The sequence below is a fragment of the Talpa occidentalis genome, unplaced genomic scaffold, assembly GCF_014898055.3.
Source record: "Talpa occidentalis isolate TD23 unplaced genomic scaffold, MPIMG_talOcc4v2.1 talOcc4.12, whole genome shotgun sequence".
Classification (NCBI taxonomy): Eukaryota; Metazoa; Chordata; class Mammalia; order Eulipotyphla; family Talpidae; genus Talpa; species Talpa occidentalis.
Window position 1 is genome coordinate 101604873 of NW_023601212.1, and position 18667 is coordinate 101623539.

At 58.3% G+C, this 18667-nt stretch overlaps 1 protein-coding gene across 1 annotated transcript in view; it reads left to right on the top strand.

Annotated features, from left to right (window-relative positions):
- Positions 1-1087: 1087 nt before the first annotated feature.
- CREBBP (CREB binding protein) overlaps positions 1088-18667 on the top strand; it is a 95527-nt gene continuing 77947 nt past the window's right edge. Inside the window, 1 exon segment of the mRNA XM_037507701.1 lies at positions 1088-1191. Within this exon segment, the coding sequence (XP_037363598.1) occupies positions 1107-1191 (85 nt within the window). The 5' untranslated portion in view covers positions 1088-1106.

Consider the following 18667-nt stretch of genomic DNA (forward strand, 5'->3'; position numbering starts at 1 on the left):
GGCTCGGGGGGCGGAGGGCCCGGCCGGGCCGCCGGGGGCGCGAGGAGCCGGAGCCGTCGGCGTCGCTCCGGGGGGCCGGGCTGGGCGGGGGTGGGGGGGAGCCCGACCGGCGGCGACGCCGCGCCCCGGAGCCCGGCCCGCGGCCCTGGCGGGGCCCCGCCCGCGCCGCCCCGTCGCCGTCAGGACAAAGGGGGCGCCCGGGCCGGGCGCCCGGAGCCGCGCCGGCCGGCCCCAGTCGCCGCCGCCCCACGCCCCACGCCCGGCGGCCGCGCCTTCGGCCCCTCGGCCCGAGCGCGCTCGGCTGTTTCCGGCGCGGCCGGCGCAGGTGGAGGGGGCGGGGCGGGGGCCGTGCGTGGTGACGCCGCGGGGGGGTGACGCACCGGCGTGCCCCGCCCCCTCCCCCTCCCCGTTCAGGCTCTGGAAAGAGAAGAAAAAAAACTTTCTTTTTTTTTTAATTGAGGAATCAACAGCCGCCATCTTGTCGCGGACCCGACCGGGGCTTCGAGCGCGATCTACGCGGCCCCGCCGGCCCCGGGCCCCGCAACCGCCCGCGCTGCCCGCTCCGCCCGGCCGGCCCGCTCCGCCCGGCCCTCGGCGCCCGCCCCGGCGGCCCCGCTCGCCTCTCGGCTCGGCCTCCCGGAGCCGCGGCGGCGGCGGCGGCGGCGGCGGCGGCGGCGGCGGCGCGGGGTGGGGGCCGCGGCGGCGGCGGCGGCGGCGACCGGGCGCCGCTCCCCCCACGGCGGCGGCGGCGCGGGCCGGGCGCGGCGCGGAGCCGGGCCCCCCGGTCGCCGGGCCGCGCGGGCCCGCGGCGGGCGCGGGGGGGCGGGCGGCGCGGCGGCGCTCCATGGCCCCGGGCCCGGCCTGAGGCGCGGCCGTCGCGGCAGGCCCGGCCGGGGCGCCGCCGCTCGGCTCGGGGGCGCGCGGGGGATGCGGGGGCCGCGGCCGGCGGCGGCCGGGGGCGGGCGCTGAGCGCGGCGGGGCGCTGTTGCCGCGGCTGAGATTGGGCCGCCGCCTCCCCCACCCGGCGGCCTCCTCCGCGGCGCCCGCCCGCGGCTCCGCGCCCGGCCCGCCCGGGCGCCCCCTCGCCGCCGCCGCGCGCCGGGAAGATGGCCGAGAACTTGCTGGACGGGCCGCCCAACCCCAAGCGGGCCAAGCTCGGCTCGCCCGGCTTCGCGGCGGCTGACAGCGCAGGTGAGCTGACAGCGGGGGGCGGGGGCGGGCGGGGCGCCCCGGCCCCGCGAACTCCCCGAAAGTTGCCGGGACGCGCCGCGCCGGGGTCCGCCCCGGGGCTCCGCCGGCGGGTGGCGCGGCCGCGGCTCGGCCCGGGGCAGGTGCGGGCAGGGCCGGGGTGCGGGCAGGGCCGGCCGGGGTGCCGGCAGGGCCGGGGTGCGGGCAGGGCCGGGGTGCGGGCAGGGCCGGCCGGGGTGCGGGCAGGGCCGGGGTGCGGGCAGGGCCGGCCGGGGTGCGGGCAGGGCCGGGGTGCGGGCAGGGCTGGGGGTGCGGGCAGGGCCGGCCGGGGTGCGGGCAGGGCTGGGGGTGCGGGCAGGGCCGGGGTGCGGGCAGGGCCGGGGTGCGGGCAGGGCTGGGGGTGCGGGCAGGGGGCCGGGCCGGGCCGGGGTGCGGGCCGGGGCGCGAGTTTCTGGGGGGCCCCGGGCTCGTGCCTGCGCCCCCCGGAGCGGCCCCTCGGAACTTTCGCGGCCCCCGGGCCGCCGCCGGGAGGAGCCTCCCGCTGTCTGATTCACGGGCCGCCCCGTCCGGGCCGCCCCGTCCGGGCCTCCCTGCGCGAGCGCCCGCGGCCCCGTCCGCCGCGCCCGGGAGCAGCTCGCGGGGACCCGGTCCCGGCGGGCCCGACCCGCCGCTCCCCGTCGCCGTGCGGCCGCCGCCGCCGCCCCCCGCCGGCGAGCCCCGAACTTTCTGACTTTCGTTTCACCGCGGCGGGGCCGGGGCCGGCGCGAGGAGGCGGCGGCTCCGGGTCAGCCCGGCGGCCGCCGGGGCCGGGAGCGGGGCGCGCGGCGGGGCGGGGCGGGGCGGGGACCCCCGGGCGCCGGGCGGGGCTGGCGGGGCTGGCGGGGCCCGGGGCCCGGGACAGAGGCCGCCGCGGCCGGGCGCTGCGGGCGCGGCGAGGCCCGGCCTGGACGCGGGCGGCCGGGCAAGTTCAACTCGGAGGCGCGTCCCGGACCCCGCGAGGGGCTGCGGCCGCGCTATTGTTCGGGGCGCGCTATTGTCACGGGCTGTTTTGCTGTTCGTGGGGGGACGAGAGTCACTCGGCCGAACAAAAGGCCGGTCCTGCCGTCCGCGTCCAGCTGTTTCCAAGATGGAGGCCCCGGCCGGCCCTTCCGACGAGCTCCGCTGCCGGGACCGCGCGGGGCCACCCTGCCGGCTGTGAAACGAAAAGTAGTTTTCCGTAGATCTGATTTAGATAAGCCAAGGATAAAATCCACGGCGGCACCTGGGTGTTGGGTCCTTGGCTACAGGTCGGCGATCCGGCTGCTCGCTCCGGTAACAACCTCGGGGAGAGGGTCTGCGGGGGCGGGGGGGGGTCGTTATCAGCCCGTTAAACACGCTACAACCTTGTCTCTTGTAGCTGCTCGTTTCGGACAGAGGTCTTGAGGCTGTATGTTGAGTAAGTTCAGGGCTGAAGGATTTACGTAATCCCCACGGCGGAGTGAAGGTGCATGGGCCGAAGGGAAAGTGGGGTGAGCTCGGGGAAAACATTCTTGAGCGGCTCAGCCTTATTTTAGTGAGGGGATGTGTGTTTGAGACTCTGAGGAGAAAAGTGGGCCACGGTGCACTCGGCAAGTGCCCCGCTGGTGTGATGAAGTTTGTGGGAGAGGACTTCTGTGCCAGGGGCCAGGAGGAGGTGGTGGCAGTGGCAGCTGCCTCGGTGGCCTGAGAAATAAGAGTGACTCAGATGCCAGCACGCAGTGTGTGTCTGGGGACGGGCCTGTGGACCCAGAAACAGTACTGCTGCTATTGGGGGGCTCACTAGCCAAGCTACTGCCCACAGGGCACTTGCAGTCTAGCGTGGGTGTGCATAATCCGGTGGGGTGAGGTGGCAGCTTGAGTGGTGAATGTTGTGGCCGCCAGTGAGGGGCCGGGAGGTCCGGGATGGCGTCTTGGGGGGGTGGGCAGCAGTGATGCAGAAACAGGGAGTGTGCCCTGAAGGAGAGCGGCCAGAAGGGAAAAAAACAGCGCTGTCCCCCTGCCCCAGAGTTCTGTTGGGGCGCAGAATGTGATGCTCTCAGAAGTTGTTGAAATCACTTAACCACTTTTTCACTAACACACTTGGCACTCGGGAAGAAGGAGGGGTTTGTGCTGCCAGTGTATAGTTAGCTGTGTGTGTGTTTTTAGAAACTTTTTAATTTAATGTGTCCAGATTAAAACAGCATGTTAATGTCCTTCAGGGATTTAATAGTGTAGGAGAACTAATGTCCAGGCAAGCGGAAGGCTGTGTGTGCACGCGCGTGCTTTATGGAGACAGTTTATACACGACAAATGTAATAGAAAGGCTTTTGAGATTGCATTCTGGAGACTAAGCAGAGGTCTGTTTCATCCTGGGCTGTGTAGTGTCCCTCGGCAGTCGTGATTGCGGTGATCATGCAGGTCCCTTTAAACGGTGGAAAAGCGGGTGTAAGTAAAGCTCGGTCGCCAGCCGGGGCACCTCCTGCGACAGCGCGGCGGCCTTACGGAGCAGCTTTTCTGAGTTTGACCCGCACAGCTTCCTGCGAGGTTGGAAGGTTTTCTAGGTTAGGAGCTGGACGCGAGTGAGGACACCCTCCCCAGCATAAAAGACTTGGAACCAGCACCGAACCTGGACCATTCAAGCAACGCATATTCGCTCTGTAGATCTGTCCAGAAAAGTGGTGTGTGCTCAGACCACAGACCCCAGAGACTGCTGAACTTGGCAGGTCTTAATAGCGGAACTGCAGTAAGTGATTTGAATTCCTTGGTTGGGGGGGGGGGCGCAGACAGAGATGTGTTCTTCCTTCAGGGGCACAGGGCAGGCTGCCCCACGCCCCCTTGTTCCTGGCCCAGCAGGGTATGACCCAGGTCTACACAGTGGCCTCAACCGACCCTGTTCATTGCGGTGGTACCTGAGGACCAGTCAGGGTGTTTGGCTCATCTCTAAGTTAAATAAGCTAAATAGGAAAAGGGATTTGCGTGGAGACTTCTAGGGCAGGACCTTTTGAGTAACTGCAGGGACCGAGAACAGTGGCGCTGCTTAAGTTCCTGGTGGTGATGGGGGGCAGTGCGGGTCCTGCCAGAGGGGCGGCAGATGGGGAGACTTGTTGAAGGTTCAGATGTGATTCTGTAATTCTCACACATGATTGAAAATGACTTAGACGGGGACTGAGGCCGCATCCCCGTCTGGAGTGGATGCCGAGGCCATTGGCCCGTGGTGGTGCCCCTTGCGCCGTTGTAGTCGTGGCACGAAGTGGGTGGTGACTTGGTGCTGTGCAGGGTGCCAGCTTGATGATTTTTCTTAACATGTTTACAGAAGAATCGTTGTGAGTGACTTCGCCAAAGTCTGCCTGGCCTGTCAGGGTGAGACGCACCTTCTATGAGGTGCCCCAGGCGGGAAGGCTGCTTCCACCAGCTGAGTGCCTGGAGAGGCGTCAGGCAGGACCCCATCTCTTCACTTCATGCAAACAGCATTTCTAGTGTAGTCCAAGAACTAGGGTGCACGTGGAGAAGCATTTCTTGAAACAGGCCCTGTGCTCCAGCAGGCTGGCCCGTGGTGGGCCGGGACTGGGCCGCCTGGGCCTGCGCGCTGGGGCCGGGCGCCTCGTGAAAGGGCGGCACTCGCACCCTCCCCAGCCTTTCTGTCACACGAGGGTTGGCAGAACTTTTTCTTTGAGGGGCCGGCATACACGTTTTGCCCTTCGTGGACCATATGGGCTCCGTCGCAGTTGCTCGGTGCCGTCTTAGTGTGAAAGCAGCCTAGACTCTGGACCCACGGGCACGGCCGCGTGCCAGTCAGGCTAGCGCGACTGCCGTTAGCAACACCGGCAGCCGGGACCTGGCCCTCTTATCGCAGCGTGGGACCCTGGCGTTGGGTGGGACCGACTGCTGTGGCTGCCCCAGGCTGGGTGTCTCTGGAGAAGGGCAGTAGAAGAGCAGCAGCCCAAGTTTCCTGGGCACCTACTGCGCGCTGCTCTGGCCGCTGACCCTGAAGTTGAAGTGGGAGCAGGGTGCTGAGCCCCAGGGTCCAGTGAGTGCAAGGCCAGCCAGGCAGTCTGGGAGCTCCCCGCTCCCAGACCCTTTTACATCCTTCTTCACTTCAAATCAGGTAAACTGGAAAAAACAGTTAATGAAGTGACTGCTCATTTGCTCATCTTTTGCCTTTGGCTTTAGTTGATCCCAGTGGCCCTCGGCACGTGCCCTTAGCCCCAGAACATGAAAGCGAGCAGCTTTGTGAGCGCGCGCGCTGCTGTCAGTATTACCCTCCAGCGTCCCTAGCTTGTCTCACTAGGTTGTGCTTTTACACAACCCACGTGCACCCCTGCCCCTCAGATGTAGGCACAACCTAGGTTGTGCTTTTCAGCTAATTGCCGCAGACTTTGGGGTCTAGTCTTCACTTCAACTTGCATTGAGATTTGGAGCAATGCACCGTGCGCGCTCATCTGAGACCAGCCTGGCGGGTCTCAGGCCACAGAGCATTTGGGGCCCCCAAAGCCTCCTGGGTCCCGGATGGGGCAGTGCGGGAGCCAGATGCTGGCCTGCAGCCAACCAGGCGGGTGCAGTTTCCCTCCGCCCCACTCGCGTTGCCACCCTCGCCCAGTCACATCAGCTCTCTGCGTGCGTTTCCTCTTCGGCAGAGACAGTGACAACTGCCCTCTCGGACCTCGAGCGTGGGGGAGCGCCTGGTCTGGAGCAAGTGCCCATGCGCGGCCCCTGCAGGGACGCGGTGTGCCCCAGCCCACACTCCCCGGGCGTGCTGGTCTTTTTGGACCGGAGACCGCCAGCCGACGGTTCTAGAAGTGACAGTAGCCACGTGCACCCCTGCCCCTCAGATGTAGGCTGATCTGAGGAGGTGCGGCCTACCCAGCCGAGAATCCCGTACGTAGTCAGTGCTGTTGGTTTTTGCCTCTATTGTCAATTGTGTTTTTTTTAAACAGGAACGTGATGGCTTGAAATACTTAAATTACAAATATTTAAATGGCATTACGTGCCTGTCAAGTCTTAGTAATTTTGAAGCATATTTCATGGACCGTCCAGGCAGTAAAGGTGTGCTCCTGTTTCCCTGTGGGTGCTGCAGGTCAGCGTCAGCCACGCACTCGGCACGGGTAGTGAGCAAGGGCCCGTGATCGGTACTTGAGAGTGGCTTCGGACTGTGTGGATGAGACTAGGGGCAACTTGAGAAAAGATAGAAACGCGATCAAGGGCCAGAGCACCTGCATCGGAGCCGACAGTCTGAAGGGCTTGTTCCACTCCCCTGCTGGCTAATGCCCTGTGTCCGTCCGGGGGAGACAGGCCTTGGGGACAGGCGAGGGTCTGGCTAGCCTTGGCTAAGGGAGGGCGTGCAGGCCAGGGGTAGCCTGGAGGGCGCTCGCCTGTCTGCTTCCCAGTGCCGTCAGGCCCCTCCTGCCCAGCCCATGCCAGGCCTCTGGGGAAGTCCACCAGGGTCCGCGGCGTCTGTGCTTGGGGAGCACGCGTGCTACTCACGCAGTCTTGTCTCCACGCTGTGACCATGACCTTGCCTCGCACCTGACTCCTCTCTGGTTGTCCCATACAGGCACCTACATGCTCGAACTCCTGGCCAGTTCTCGTCTTCCTTTCCAGCCCACCTTGAGGCATTTTCTTCAAGATGCAGGTCTCCTCGGGACACCCTCCCCCGCCTGGCTGGCTTCTCGGATCTGGCGGTTCTGGCGTGCTGGTCCCCAGTGCTGCCTTGACTGGGGAAGGGGTGACATACTTTCTCAAGTCAGGTTCAAACTTAGCTTTCAGGAAAATTCTCCCATTGCAGCACATCATCGATTCAGAAAGGAAGTCGTTGGTTGTGCTGGTGTCTGTTGGGGGCTGCACACACGCGTGTGCACGCATCCTGCTTCTGGAAGGGTGTGGGGCCCAGGCGTGGAGCCCGGAGGCCATTCCTTTGAGCTTGACTGGAAAGGATTTGGGGCGAGCACTTCAGACACAGGAAAGGCACAGAAGTAAGCAAAAGTGCCTTTTTTTTTTTTTTTCTTTTCAAGCTCTTCGACAATATAGAGAATGACTTGCTGTCATTGAAGAACTGCCTTTGGAGTGTTTTCTGGTTCTAAATTTGGGGAGCCAGGCTATTTTTGAGCTCTTATACCTGAAAGTTGAATTCCTTTCTTTTTAGACCTTACCCATGGAAAGACGTGGGTATCACCCTGTGTGACATTTCCCTCGTGTTTTATTTCCATTAATCAAAAGAATGTTTGGCTCAACCACTGCTAGAATAGTAAAATCTAATGGGGGAAAAATTCACTTGATTGAATCTGACTTTCCTATTTCTGGGTGTCCCATTTACTACTGTTTGGACATCTTTGTGCTGGCCTTTCTGATGTGCCTGTGCCGTACTCCACACACGGGTCTCAGTATTTGTAGCTGTTTACTGGGATTGTACAGTGTTGTTGTGGAGCAAGTTCTTTCTATTCAGAGTTTCCCTTTGCACTGCCCCCAAAATATTTTGTTATTTTCTTATCAAAACTGAACTTCTTATGCATGTTTTAGCTTTGTAGTCAGAATAACCAATAAATAGAGAAAGTAAGCATTATTTTTATGATCGCCTGTAGAGACAGGATTGTGCAGGGTTTTTTTTTGTTTTGGTTTAGCAGGCTTTGGTATTTGATTGCAAACTGGTAACAATCAGGAACTATAGAAATCTATCAATTAGGGTTTGCGTTGACAATTATGAACTCTAAGAGCTTGACCCAATTCCTTTGAATTAAAATATTTTGAGTATTTGTCACCTGATTAAAAGTAGAACCTTCTAACCATGACTCAGAGTTGAAGGAAATGTCAGAGCTTTTTATACTGGAGGCCAGCGGGGTGGCACTGGGGAGGGCAGGCACCCTGCCTTCAACTCAGAACAGACACCAAACTGCCATGCCCCACTCACCAGCTCTGTGCTCTGAGCCAGACTTTACATTTGGGGAGGGGGCGTGTCCTCATTTCTAAGGGACTTTGTCTTTCTGGACTCTCACGCTTCTTCTAGCTGATCAACTTCACATATCAGACTGTCGTAGGTCCTGCTGTCTAAAGTTAGAGTTGCTGTTACCAGCCTTTACTTGTGTAGGGAGGCATTAGACAGCACTTCCCCTAGGGCTGGTGAGGATTGGGGTGGCGGAGGGGAGGGTCCTGGCCCAGAACCAGGTTGGGACACCTGGGAGCTGCCAGCCTGCTTGTTTCACTCCGGTACCGGCTGGCGGGCGCTCAGTGCCAGCGCACAGAGAGTGGACACAGCAGAGGCCAGGAGCCTGCACACGGTGACGCTTGGCGCACTTCGCTCAACCTGTGTTGGAGGTTCAGTGCTGCTCTTTATTGGAAATTTGAGCTCTAAATGGTTTTCTAGTATTGTTTCGGAACAACGACTTGATTGAGGTTAGTAGTTGCGGGGAAAGGAAAATTAAGGAGAAATTATAAAAAGTCTTATTTCCTCACACCTGTTAGAGTGACTGTTCTCCAACAGACCAGCAGTAACCAGTGTGGCGGTGAGGGTGGAGGGGCGGGGGCCTTGCACGCTGCTGGTGGGGACGGGCCGGCGCAGCCGCGGCGCGGAGCAGCACGTGTGCTTCAGGAGCGAAGGCGGAGGTAGCGTGTGGCCAGCCGCCCCCTTCGGGAGATGTACCTGAAGAAAACAAAACACTTGAAAAAATATCTGCATGTCAGTGTTCACTTCAGCACTGTTTCCAGCGGTCGGGGTAGGGAACGAAACTCGGTGCCCGTGGACGGGCAGGCGAATGAAGGCTGTGGTGCAACATTGCTTGGCCAGCAAAAAGAAGCCAAGGCATTTGTGACAGCCCGGGAGGACCTTGAGGGCATTATTATTAGTGGAAATAGATCAGAAAGACAGACAAATACCGTGCGATTTCACTTATTTGTGGAATCTGGAACAAACCCCAAACTGAGCTCTTAAAGAGCAGATTGGTGGTTCCCAGAGGTGGAGGCGAGGGGGAGTAGGTAGGTGGAGGGTGAAATGGGTGAAGGGGACTAAAAGGTATGAACTATAGGGCCTCCCCAGTGGCGCAGCAGGTTGAGCGCTGTGCTTTGAAGTTGTCCGCAGCCTCTACAGTGTGGGTTCGATTCCCAGCCGGTCAGGAAGAAACCCGTATGGCGTGGCGGACCTCCCCTGTCTCGCCCGCTGCTTCCCTCAGCACTGTCTTCGGTCCTTCTGCCTGCTCTGCTCCCTGCTCTGTCTCTGGTGAATTCTCTCACCCTGCCACGCCTCTGGCCTGTACCCCCATGCTTGTATAAATAAATAAATCTTCAAAAAAAAAAGTATGCACTGTAAAGCAGACCTCGGGCCCCATGTGGAGCGCGGTCACGCCAGCAGAGGAGGACATGCTGCACAGTTGAAGTCGCCGAGTGGCGGACAGTGGAAGTTCTCATCGCAAGCAAGAGGTGTTGTCACTCTGTGGTGACCGTGTCAGCGGGGCGTTCCATGGGCATCGCTTCTCAGTAAATAACAAACCTCCTTCGTCCCTTGCCCACCCGAAACTCACGGAGGTTGCGTGTCAGTACGTCCGTCTTTGAAAAGGCTTTCTTTTTAGGAAATAGTGTTAGGGAAGAAAATGGCCTTGGGGATCGCTATCCAGTTTATACAGGTTGATTGGGTGAAAGGATTATCAGTGAAACTTAATTTCCTCTTTGGTTCAGCTACTTGGAGGGATTGTGCTCCTTGTTGTGTTGTGACAGATGCTGTAATGGAAGTTGTTTCAGTGGGGGTTGTTACTATTTTTCCATTCTTCTAGCTATTTTAGGTGTGGTGATTGATGTTTTTTGCTAGTAAAAACTGTCCTGTGGAGGAGAGAAGATTTTCCCCATTTTGTGGCCCACTTAACATTAATCCTATTTATGTATTTAGTAAGAAACCTTTATTGAAAATCTACAAAAAAGTCATGAAATGTTGATAGATTTTTCTGGGTCATTTTGGTTGTGTCGCGTGTTCTATCAGAATTAGTTTTTGTTGGCAGGACACAACCTGTCCAGAGTAGAACTTATCTTAAAAAATTTCTGAGGGAATCATTCGCAATATTAAGAGAGATTCAGCGTTTTACCTCGCACTTGTGACTCTCCCCGGTCTTTGAAGGTTTAAGAAAAACACGACTCCTTCCCAGCAATAACGGTGGTCTTGGCAGCCTCCTTTGCGGGGACGCGGGGTTCTCATGGCCATCTCCGTGGGTCAGCAGAAGCTCTGGCCGTGGGGCTGGAGCCAGGCCGCCTGCAGCTCCCGAGCCCTGGAAGTGTTACTGATGGGATTCAGGAACTAAACTTTAAATTTGATTTAATTTTAATTAATGTAAATGTAAAGCTGCTGTATTAGACAGCACGACCCTGCCGATACTAATCTCATTCATCGTGAGTTTGCTTTAAGATTTTATGATCTTAGGAATAAAGTTCTCTTTTAAAGGAAACATCTTTTTTTTTTTTTTTAAGATTTATTATTTATGCATACAAGAGCTGGAGTACAGGCCAGAGATGGGGGGGGGGGGTGAGAGGATCCACCAGAGACAGAGTGGGGAGCAGAACAGGCAGATCCATTGAAACGCACTGCTGAGGGGAGCAGCGGGCATGACAGAAGTCTTCTGTGCCCTGTGGGTTTCTCCCTGGCCAGCCGGGGATCGAACTTGTGCTGCAGGGGCTGCAGACAGCTTCATAGTGTGGTGCTTAATCCCTTGTGCCACCAGGGAGACCCTAAAGGGACCATCTTTTTGAGGTGGAAGACATTTTCAGAAATATTCATGACTAGGTTCAGGATTCTTCGTCACTTAGAAGATAAGCGTCACTCTGAGGAGCTGGCCCAGCCTCCTGGAGCCTGGCAGGCCCGTGCCTGCCTCACGGCAGCAGAAGCAATCAGGTGAGACAGAACGCAGAGGGGGGTCCCCCTTGTGGGCCTGGGGTTCAAGCCAGGTCTGCTCTGCAGAGTCTAGGATGGCCTCCTGGGGGAAGTGACACTGTCCCTGAGACACTGGATGAGTAGGAGATGGGGTGCTCTCCCAGGCAGAGGGAACAGCCTAACTAGCAGGTGTGAAGGTCTGCAGGTGTACACTCTCAAGCGTGTAGCTAATTTTTTTGCAAAAATCAGTTTGTTCTTTTTGGTGCGCTGGCTGTTTAGAGGTCCTGGGGCTGGCTACAGAGGGGAGCAGGGCAGCCTGGGCCACACGCTAAGCAGCCCTCCTGCACAGCGCACTTTCGGATGTGTGCGTCCAGGTGACGTGCTTGCGATATGGGGGCGCTGGGGTTGATGTTTTTTGCTAGTAAAAACTGTCCTGTGGAGGAGAGACAGGACACCTGAGTGCAAGGGGTGGCAGGCGATCTAGCAGTCCCGCCAGCAGCGCCTGTCTGACCTCACCCTGAGGTCGAGTTGTGAGGGAAGACGTCAGACACTCAGACTGTGGGGCTCAGAGGAAGGATGCTGGCTTGGGCAGGGGCAGTGGCCTAGGCATCTAAAGGAAGGCCGGGGGTCGTGGACAGCCCTGAATGTCAGGCCAGGAGCCCATGTTCTCCTTTTAGGGCTTATAAAAATGCAAAATTTTGGAAATCCTGTTTAGGGTAATTGGAAGAAATGACTGTGATTTGTTCTCCAGAGTTTAGCTCAGCTCTTTCTAAGGTATATTTTCATCCAAGTCCACCTTTGCCAAGAGAGTTGACACCTGCCTTCTCCCTCCAACTCCCCGGGAAGCAGCTTAAGAATCAGAGCTAAGGGCCTCCCCTGGTGGCGCAGTGATTGAGCGGCTGTGAAGCTGCTCGCAGATTCTGTAGCACTGGTTTGATCACAGGTTGCGGGTGAGGGTCCCACATGGCGCAACAGACCTCTCCTGCCGCACCCGCTGCTCCCCTCAGCAGTGTATTTCATCAGTCTACCTATTCTGTTCCCCGCTCTGGTTCTGGTGAATTCTCTCACGCTCCCGCGCTTCTGACTGTACCCAGTGCTTGCATAAATAAATAAATCTTTTTTAAAAAAAAAGAATTAAAGCTAATGTTCTTAAGACAAGGAATTTTTTTTTTAAAGATTTATTTATTTATACAAGAACCGGGGTGCAGGCCAGAGGCGTGGGAGGGTGAGAGGATTCACCAGAGAAAGAGCAGGGAACGGGGCCTCCCCGGTGGTGCAGCAGGTTGAGCGCCATGCTGTGAAACTGTCCGCAGCCTCTGCAGTGCAGGTCCGATCCCAGCAAGGGAGACTCTCACATGGCGCAGCAGACCTCTCCTGCCGCGCCCGCTGCTCCCCCTGCTCCCCTCAGCAGTGTCTTTGGTCCGTCTGCCTGTTCTGCTCCCCGCTCTGTCTGTGGTGAATTCTCTCACCCTCTCGCGCCTCTGACTGTTCCCCAGTTCTTGTATAAATAAATAAATCTTTAAAAAAAAGAAAGAGCAGGGACCAGAACAGGCAGACGGAAGAAATACTCAGCTGAGGGGAGCAGCGGGCGAGACAGGAGAGGTCTTCTGTGCCATGTGGGATTCTCGCCAGCCGGCCGGGATCGAACCTGCACTGGCAGAGGCTGCGGACAGCTTCATAGCGCTGCACTCAACCGCCTGTGCCACCAGGGAGGCCCAAGACAAGGAACTTTTTTTATTCAAACAATTTTTTTTTTTTTTAAATTTTTGCCCTCTATTGAATAGGTAATTCATAGGGTTCAAGGTTCAGTGAGAAGACCCGCTCTCCTAGCTGCAGCCACCCTGCTCCTGCCCCCAGCAGGCGGTGTTGGCGAGTCTCTCTGTGCTTTGGAGCCAAGCTGTGTGGGTCTGTCTGTCTTCCTAGGCGGTGGTCGCTCCGCTGTCTGTGCCCCAGAGCTGCTGGATGTACCAGATTTGAAGAGCAGGCTTCATTCTAAAAGCTTTTTAATGATAAAATGTTTGATGGTGTACGTAACACAAAATGATGCTAGTGTTTCTGCCTCACGACAATTAAGGAAATTAATGTGATGTCATCTCAGAATTTTAGCTGTTCTGTTACTGTTGTGTGACCAGGTCATACCAGTTTCCTGGATTCTGGAAGAAGTTGTTAAAACCTGTACCAAGGTGTGCAGCTTAACAACCTGCTTCTGTACCAAGTCTTGCTTGGTTGGACTTTCAGGAATATTCATCTTAGCTGTGGACCCTGTCACTCCTTTAGTCAGAGATTGCAGAACTCTAGAGGGGACCAGAAGTCCCTCGCTCTGAGGCCTCTGGCATGGCAGACCCGAGCGGGGGGAGGGCTGGGGGCACTTGGGAGGGAGAGTCGCTTGAGAATCATTAAGTTAAAAGGTCGGGAGGGAGAACAAAACTGGTAACTAGCACCTTTTTAGCCATCAGAAGATACATATTTTAAAGAAAAACTACTTGGAAAGTAAGTCCAGAGAGACCATCTTTTTAGTATTTGTGGCCTGGAGTGTCTGCTAAGTGGCGAGAAGTGGAGTTTGGTTCTCCCGGGGGGGCCCCCAGTGAGGGGCTCAGCGGGTGTGAGCTGAGGTGCCATCCGGAGCCCCACAGATGGGCCAGTCGTCACTTCCTTAGTCACAAGCGCAGATGTGAACAGAATCCTCTCTTAGAGGTTTCATCATTGATGTTCTAGAAGCTACACGCTTGGATTTTTTTTTTTCTCCCGTATTTTGAAATGACCTCAGCTTTCCCGCCATGCACGTCGTTGGGTTTTTATCCTGCTATTAGGTGGATCCTATGAGGGATCCTATGAGGTACAAAGTGTTAGGTGTAGATTGTCACAGTCCTTTAAAAATACTTTTGAAAAGTCATTTAAAGTGCTTTTTAAGGCTTGTTTGAACATTAAAACATTTTAAACTAATACTGAGCCCATTTCAGCTGTCCTCCTCAAACTGTGGACACTCCCCTGGAGACAAGAGCGCCTGGGCTGACGCTGATCCTGGGCCCGGCCGCTGCGCTAAGCATCCACCTCTTTTCTGGAATTACTGAGGTGGACCGTTGGCTCATGGAGTCCAAAATCAGGACTAAAAAGTGTCGCGCTACGGGTTCCTCTGGGAGTGACTGGTGTTTGCTCCTGGGTTTCTTTCTCTCTCTCCAAGCAGATGCACCCCATGGTGCCCTCATCTGCTCCTGCCCCGCCCTTCATCGTGACCACTTGTGCCCTTCATCGTGACCACTTGTCCGCAGGAGGCAGGAGCTGTCTGTACCTTCCCGCCCCCCCCATGCGTGCGTGTGCCTCCGAGGACAGACCTGGGCTGTACCCCCTAGGAGCTCCGTTTTGTGAGGGGAACAGGGACAGATGGGCATGCCGTGACCTCCCCAAGAGCTGCCCTTGTGGCAGGCAGTCCGGAGGCTTTTCCTCCAGCGCACCAGCACACATGGGGAACGGACTATGGCGTGGCTGCGTCCTGGGGGGGCTCACCACAGCAGCACCTCAATGGCACTTTCTCTTTTCTCAGGGCTCTTGCCTCTAAAATTCTGCTCTGAGTTTGCTTCTCACTTGAAGTCTGGTGCCGTTCACTCCCTGCCTCCCGTGGCGCAGAAGCAGCTCCCGGTGACAGTGCCCCAGCTCGTGGCCACCACTTGCTCCCTCACGCTTGTGTGGGCCCCAGGGCTGGCTTCCACCTGGGCCCTGGACGTGCCCGCCAGCCTGCAGGCAGCTGCCCATGTGCCTGGCTCTGGACAAGGCGGCTCTGGGGGGATAGGACTTCAGGGTGCCGGGTGCCTCCCCCGATCTGCGCTCAGCAGGGGCGTGTGGCTCTGTAAGAGAAGCCTGAATCACACAATTTGAGGAATTTGCTTTAATTATTTCCTAATTATCGTTGTAAAAAAAGAAAGATGTCTTTTGGGAACTTGTTTTAATGCTGACATAAAAATCACTTGTAATGGCATAAATGCTAATCAGATGGTGCTTTTTTTTTTTTTTTGCTTATTCTTTTTTTGTATTTTAATTCTCCGTTGTTGGAGCCTTACTCCGTTATTTATTTGCGCAATTCCCAAGGATTTTCAAAGCAAACTGAGCTTTCATTCTCCTAGAATTGTCACAGATTGTTCGGCTTTCCCCGAGAAAACCCTGAGGCAGGTGCCCCGTGCCAGGCGTGGGGGCCGGGCCTGGACGCACCTGCCTGGTTCGGTCCGGGGGGCGGCCGGGGCAGGCGGGACTGTGACCGTCCCCGGCCACCCCAGAGACGGCCACGGTGTCCATTTCCATTTGCGTCAGGGACACGCGGGGATCGCGGCAGTGAGGGGCGGGGCCGGGCCCGAGGCAGGGCCGGCGGGTGTTTTCCTCCTGCCCAGACTCTGCGTCCGGGGTCCCGTGCTCAGGAGCCGCCGAGGGGGGGGCCGGGGCGCCCCCCCGGGAGTCACGGGGCGTGCGCGGGGCTGCGGTGCCTCCTCTGGGGTGTGGGTGTTTAAAGAGCGCATCGCCGCGGCTGGGCCAAGTTGGCTTTCTGTGTCCAGTTTGACTCAGGAGTTGAAAAGTCTGTTTGTAAGTTTTTCCGGGTGGATAAATAAAGGTGCTTAGGTTTTGACAGATTTTAAGAGTATTTGCACGAGCTGGAGCGATGGCAAAGAAAATCTAAAGAAATGATGAGCAGAATTGAAAGAACACAGACTCTGTTGTGGTTGGGGGCGGCTGTGGCGAGGAGGAGGGGCGAGTGGGGACGCGAAGGTCCCCGTGGGGGGGGCAGGGGTGCGCCTGGAAGTGGAGAAGCTCTTGGAGTCGGGTCCTCCCGTGGCCGCCTCGCGCGGGGCCGGGACGCCGGCGGGCAGGAGCAGGGACCACGGACACTAGGAGGAGGCGGCGCAGGAGGAGGCACTGGCGGGGTCACCCTCAGGCGGCTCCCGGCTGGGCGCCTCTCTCTGTGTCTGCGGGAGGAAGGCAGCGCTGAGGCCGGGGCACCGCTTCCTAGCTTGGGCCGGACTGTAACCGTCCACGGTGCCGTTGTGTGTCCCCTGGCCCCGGCACCCTGTGGTGCCCTCAGTCTGCGCGCAGGTGGGGACAGGACCTGGCATTCTGTGGCGGGCGCCGGGGCGGCCTGCACCGGGCCGGGGGCGGAGAGCGTGGAGACCCTCCCTAGGCCGGGCCGGCGGGGTGGAGAACAGATATGGACTCGCTTTGACAGAAAAAGTGGTTCTGCCAACACAGAGATTTGGGGGTTTGAAATACAATTGACATGAAAAAATGGAGTGTTACGACAGAAAGAGAAACTGGAAGCCCGAGGAACGCTGTTTTGTGAGTGATTTGTTCAGCTGGTGCGTGTGAAGCCTCCTCCAAGCAGGACTGTTTTCAAACTGCCCCTGGCTGAGCAGACGGACCCGGCGCGCACCTAGTTAGTTCAGGAAAACGCAGTTGTCTCTCCGAGCGCCCGCAGCCGTCTAGTCCTTCCTCGAGGGGAAGCACTGACTTCTGGTGAAGACGGGTGCGAACGGGCGCAGGGCCTGCCCTGGCAGAGTGGGGAGGTGCTGGCCACGGGAGGGGGGGTGCAGTGCCCGGGGCCTGCCCAGGGTCTGACCCGGCGGCGGCAGCCCTGTGTGCCTGTGGCAGACCCGGGAGCTGGAGGCTGTGTTTTCTCAGATCAGCTCCATGGAAGGGGTGGACTCTGGGTGGGTGGCCGGGACCGCCCCCTCCCCCCCGCCACCCTCCCTTCCCCAGATCGGGAGGATTCCTGGTCCCGGCTGTGGCTGTGGCTGTTGGCTGTTTTCCGGGAAGCTCCCCTGTTAAGCCCATGAGGTCCGGCCTCAGCTTTTCCTACCCCTGGTCCCCTGGTGACTCGGGGGTGGGGGGAGAGGGGATGCTCGACGACGGCCCTGGGCTGGGAAGTGGTGGTGCTCAATCTTGCACCTTAGGAACTTCCGATGATTCAGATTGGTGTTGCTCAACCCGGGCGCTGGGACACTTCGGTGCGGAGAGCGTGGCTGCGTCGTGTTGCAACATCCTGGCTCTGTCGTCTGTTCAGCCGAGCCTGGTGGCTGTGATGGCGAGATGACGTATAGCTCTAGATGTGCCTTCCACAGCCCCACGTGACCTGTCTCACCATTTAAAAAGCCACACCTGAGGTACTTGGCTGCGTGCTTGTTCGTAGGAGTGTAGACTGGTGGGGGAGGACATGAGCAGAACTTGGCGGCCCCGCCTGCATCCCAGCAGCTGTGACGGGTTTGGGTTGAAGCAGAGTGAGGAAAATATGGTCAGGGTGAACAAAATGTGGCAGCCCAGTCAGAGATGGCAGCCCAAGCCTCTGCCCAAGACCGGGTGCGCGTGTGTGCACGTGTGCACGGTAACCTTACACCGTGAAAGGAAGCGGGCACGTTTCACAGTGATAGGGTGGTGAGTGAGTTTCTCCCGGTAAGAAACTTTAGAGTAAATTCTTTGTGCAGGTAGAAGCAGACCAGCAGGGACTGAGACACAGGCGCGCTGCTCCGCCCGTCCCGGGGTGCGGTCCCTGGTTCACCCGAGGGATGAGACACGCAGGCTCCCCGTTTGCTCGGGGACGAGGGACTAGTTGCCTTGGCCGGGACTTGAGCTTGGGTTCCGCTTCCAAGTGCCGGTTCCATTTCCAGTTCCCACGCAGAACTGGCAGCCCCGACGCTGGTCCTGCCGCGTCGAGCTGGGGTTTGCTCTCTGTCCACGGTCCCCTCCTAGGCAGAGGGCTCAGGGATGCGCGGAAGGGCCAGGGGAGTTTGGGGGCAGCTCATGCTTCGCTGCAAAGTGCGTGAGCTCATGGTTCTTCCCTGAGCAAGTAGGAAGGAAGCTGGCCCGCGTCACAATGGCCCCTTTCAGAGTCAGGCGAAGTTTCGTTTTTCATGTTCGTGGACCATTGTGTCAAGAAAAAGAAAGAGGCCTCGTTCGGAAGATCCCCGAGGAACTGGTGCGGGCCTGTGGACACAAGGCTAGAAACACGAGTTGACAGAAACAGGAGTTGTGCTGCTGGGAGGTGGTTTTGAATTTTTTTTTTTGGATATGATTTTTCTGTCTGGAGACTTCGGGGCTCCTCCAGATTCGGTACCACACAGTCGCAGGAAAGCTGGGGACAGAACCCACAAACCGCGCCGGGAGCAGAGGCTGCTCACTCTCAGGGCGTCTGCTGCGTCCAGGCTTGGTGCACTTGCATGTCCTGTAACCTTGAGGAAACAACCCGAACGGAGGGGTGCTCCACAAGACAGCTGGCCTGTAGGCTTCTGAAACGTCAGCTGCGAGAGAGAGCCTGAGGAAGCTTTGCGGACCGAAGGGGGCAAGACAGAGAGACATGGCCACGGGGGGCCCTGCGTCCAGAGTTGCGTTGCAGGAGGGTAGATGTGGACATAACACTGGGACAGTGGGCAGAGTGTGAGTGTAGAAGGGCCTGGAGGAGGGGGTCGTCTGCAGCTTGCTCGCACAGTGTCCACAGAAACAAAGTGCAGGTGTGTGTGCAAGTGTGCACGCCTGCGGGTGTGTCCACCTTGTCACCAGCAAGTCAGGAGAAGCAGTCACCGGCACGAGGCATGTGTGGGGCACTTTGGAGGCTGACAGGAGGTGGCTGCCAGTTCTGCACGGCGGCCTGTGGGCTGGAAGGTGGGGTCACAA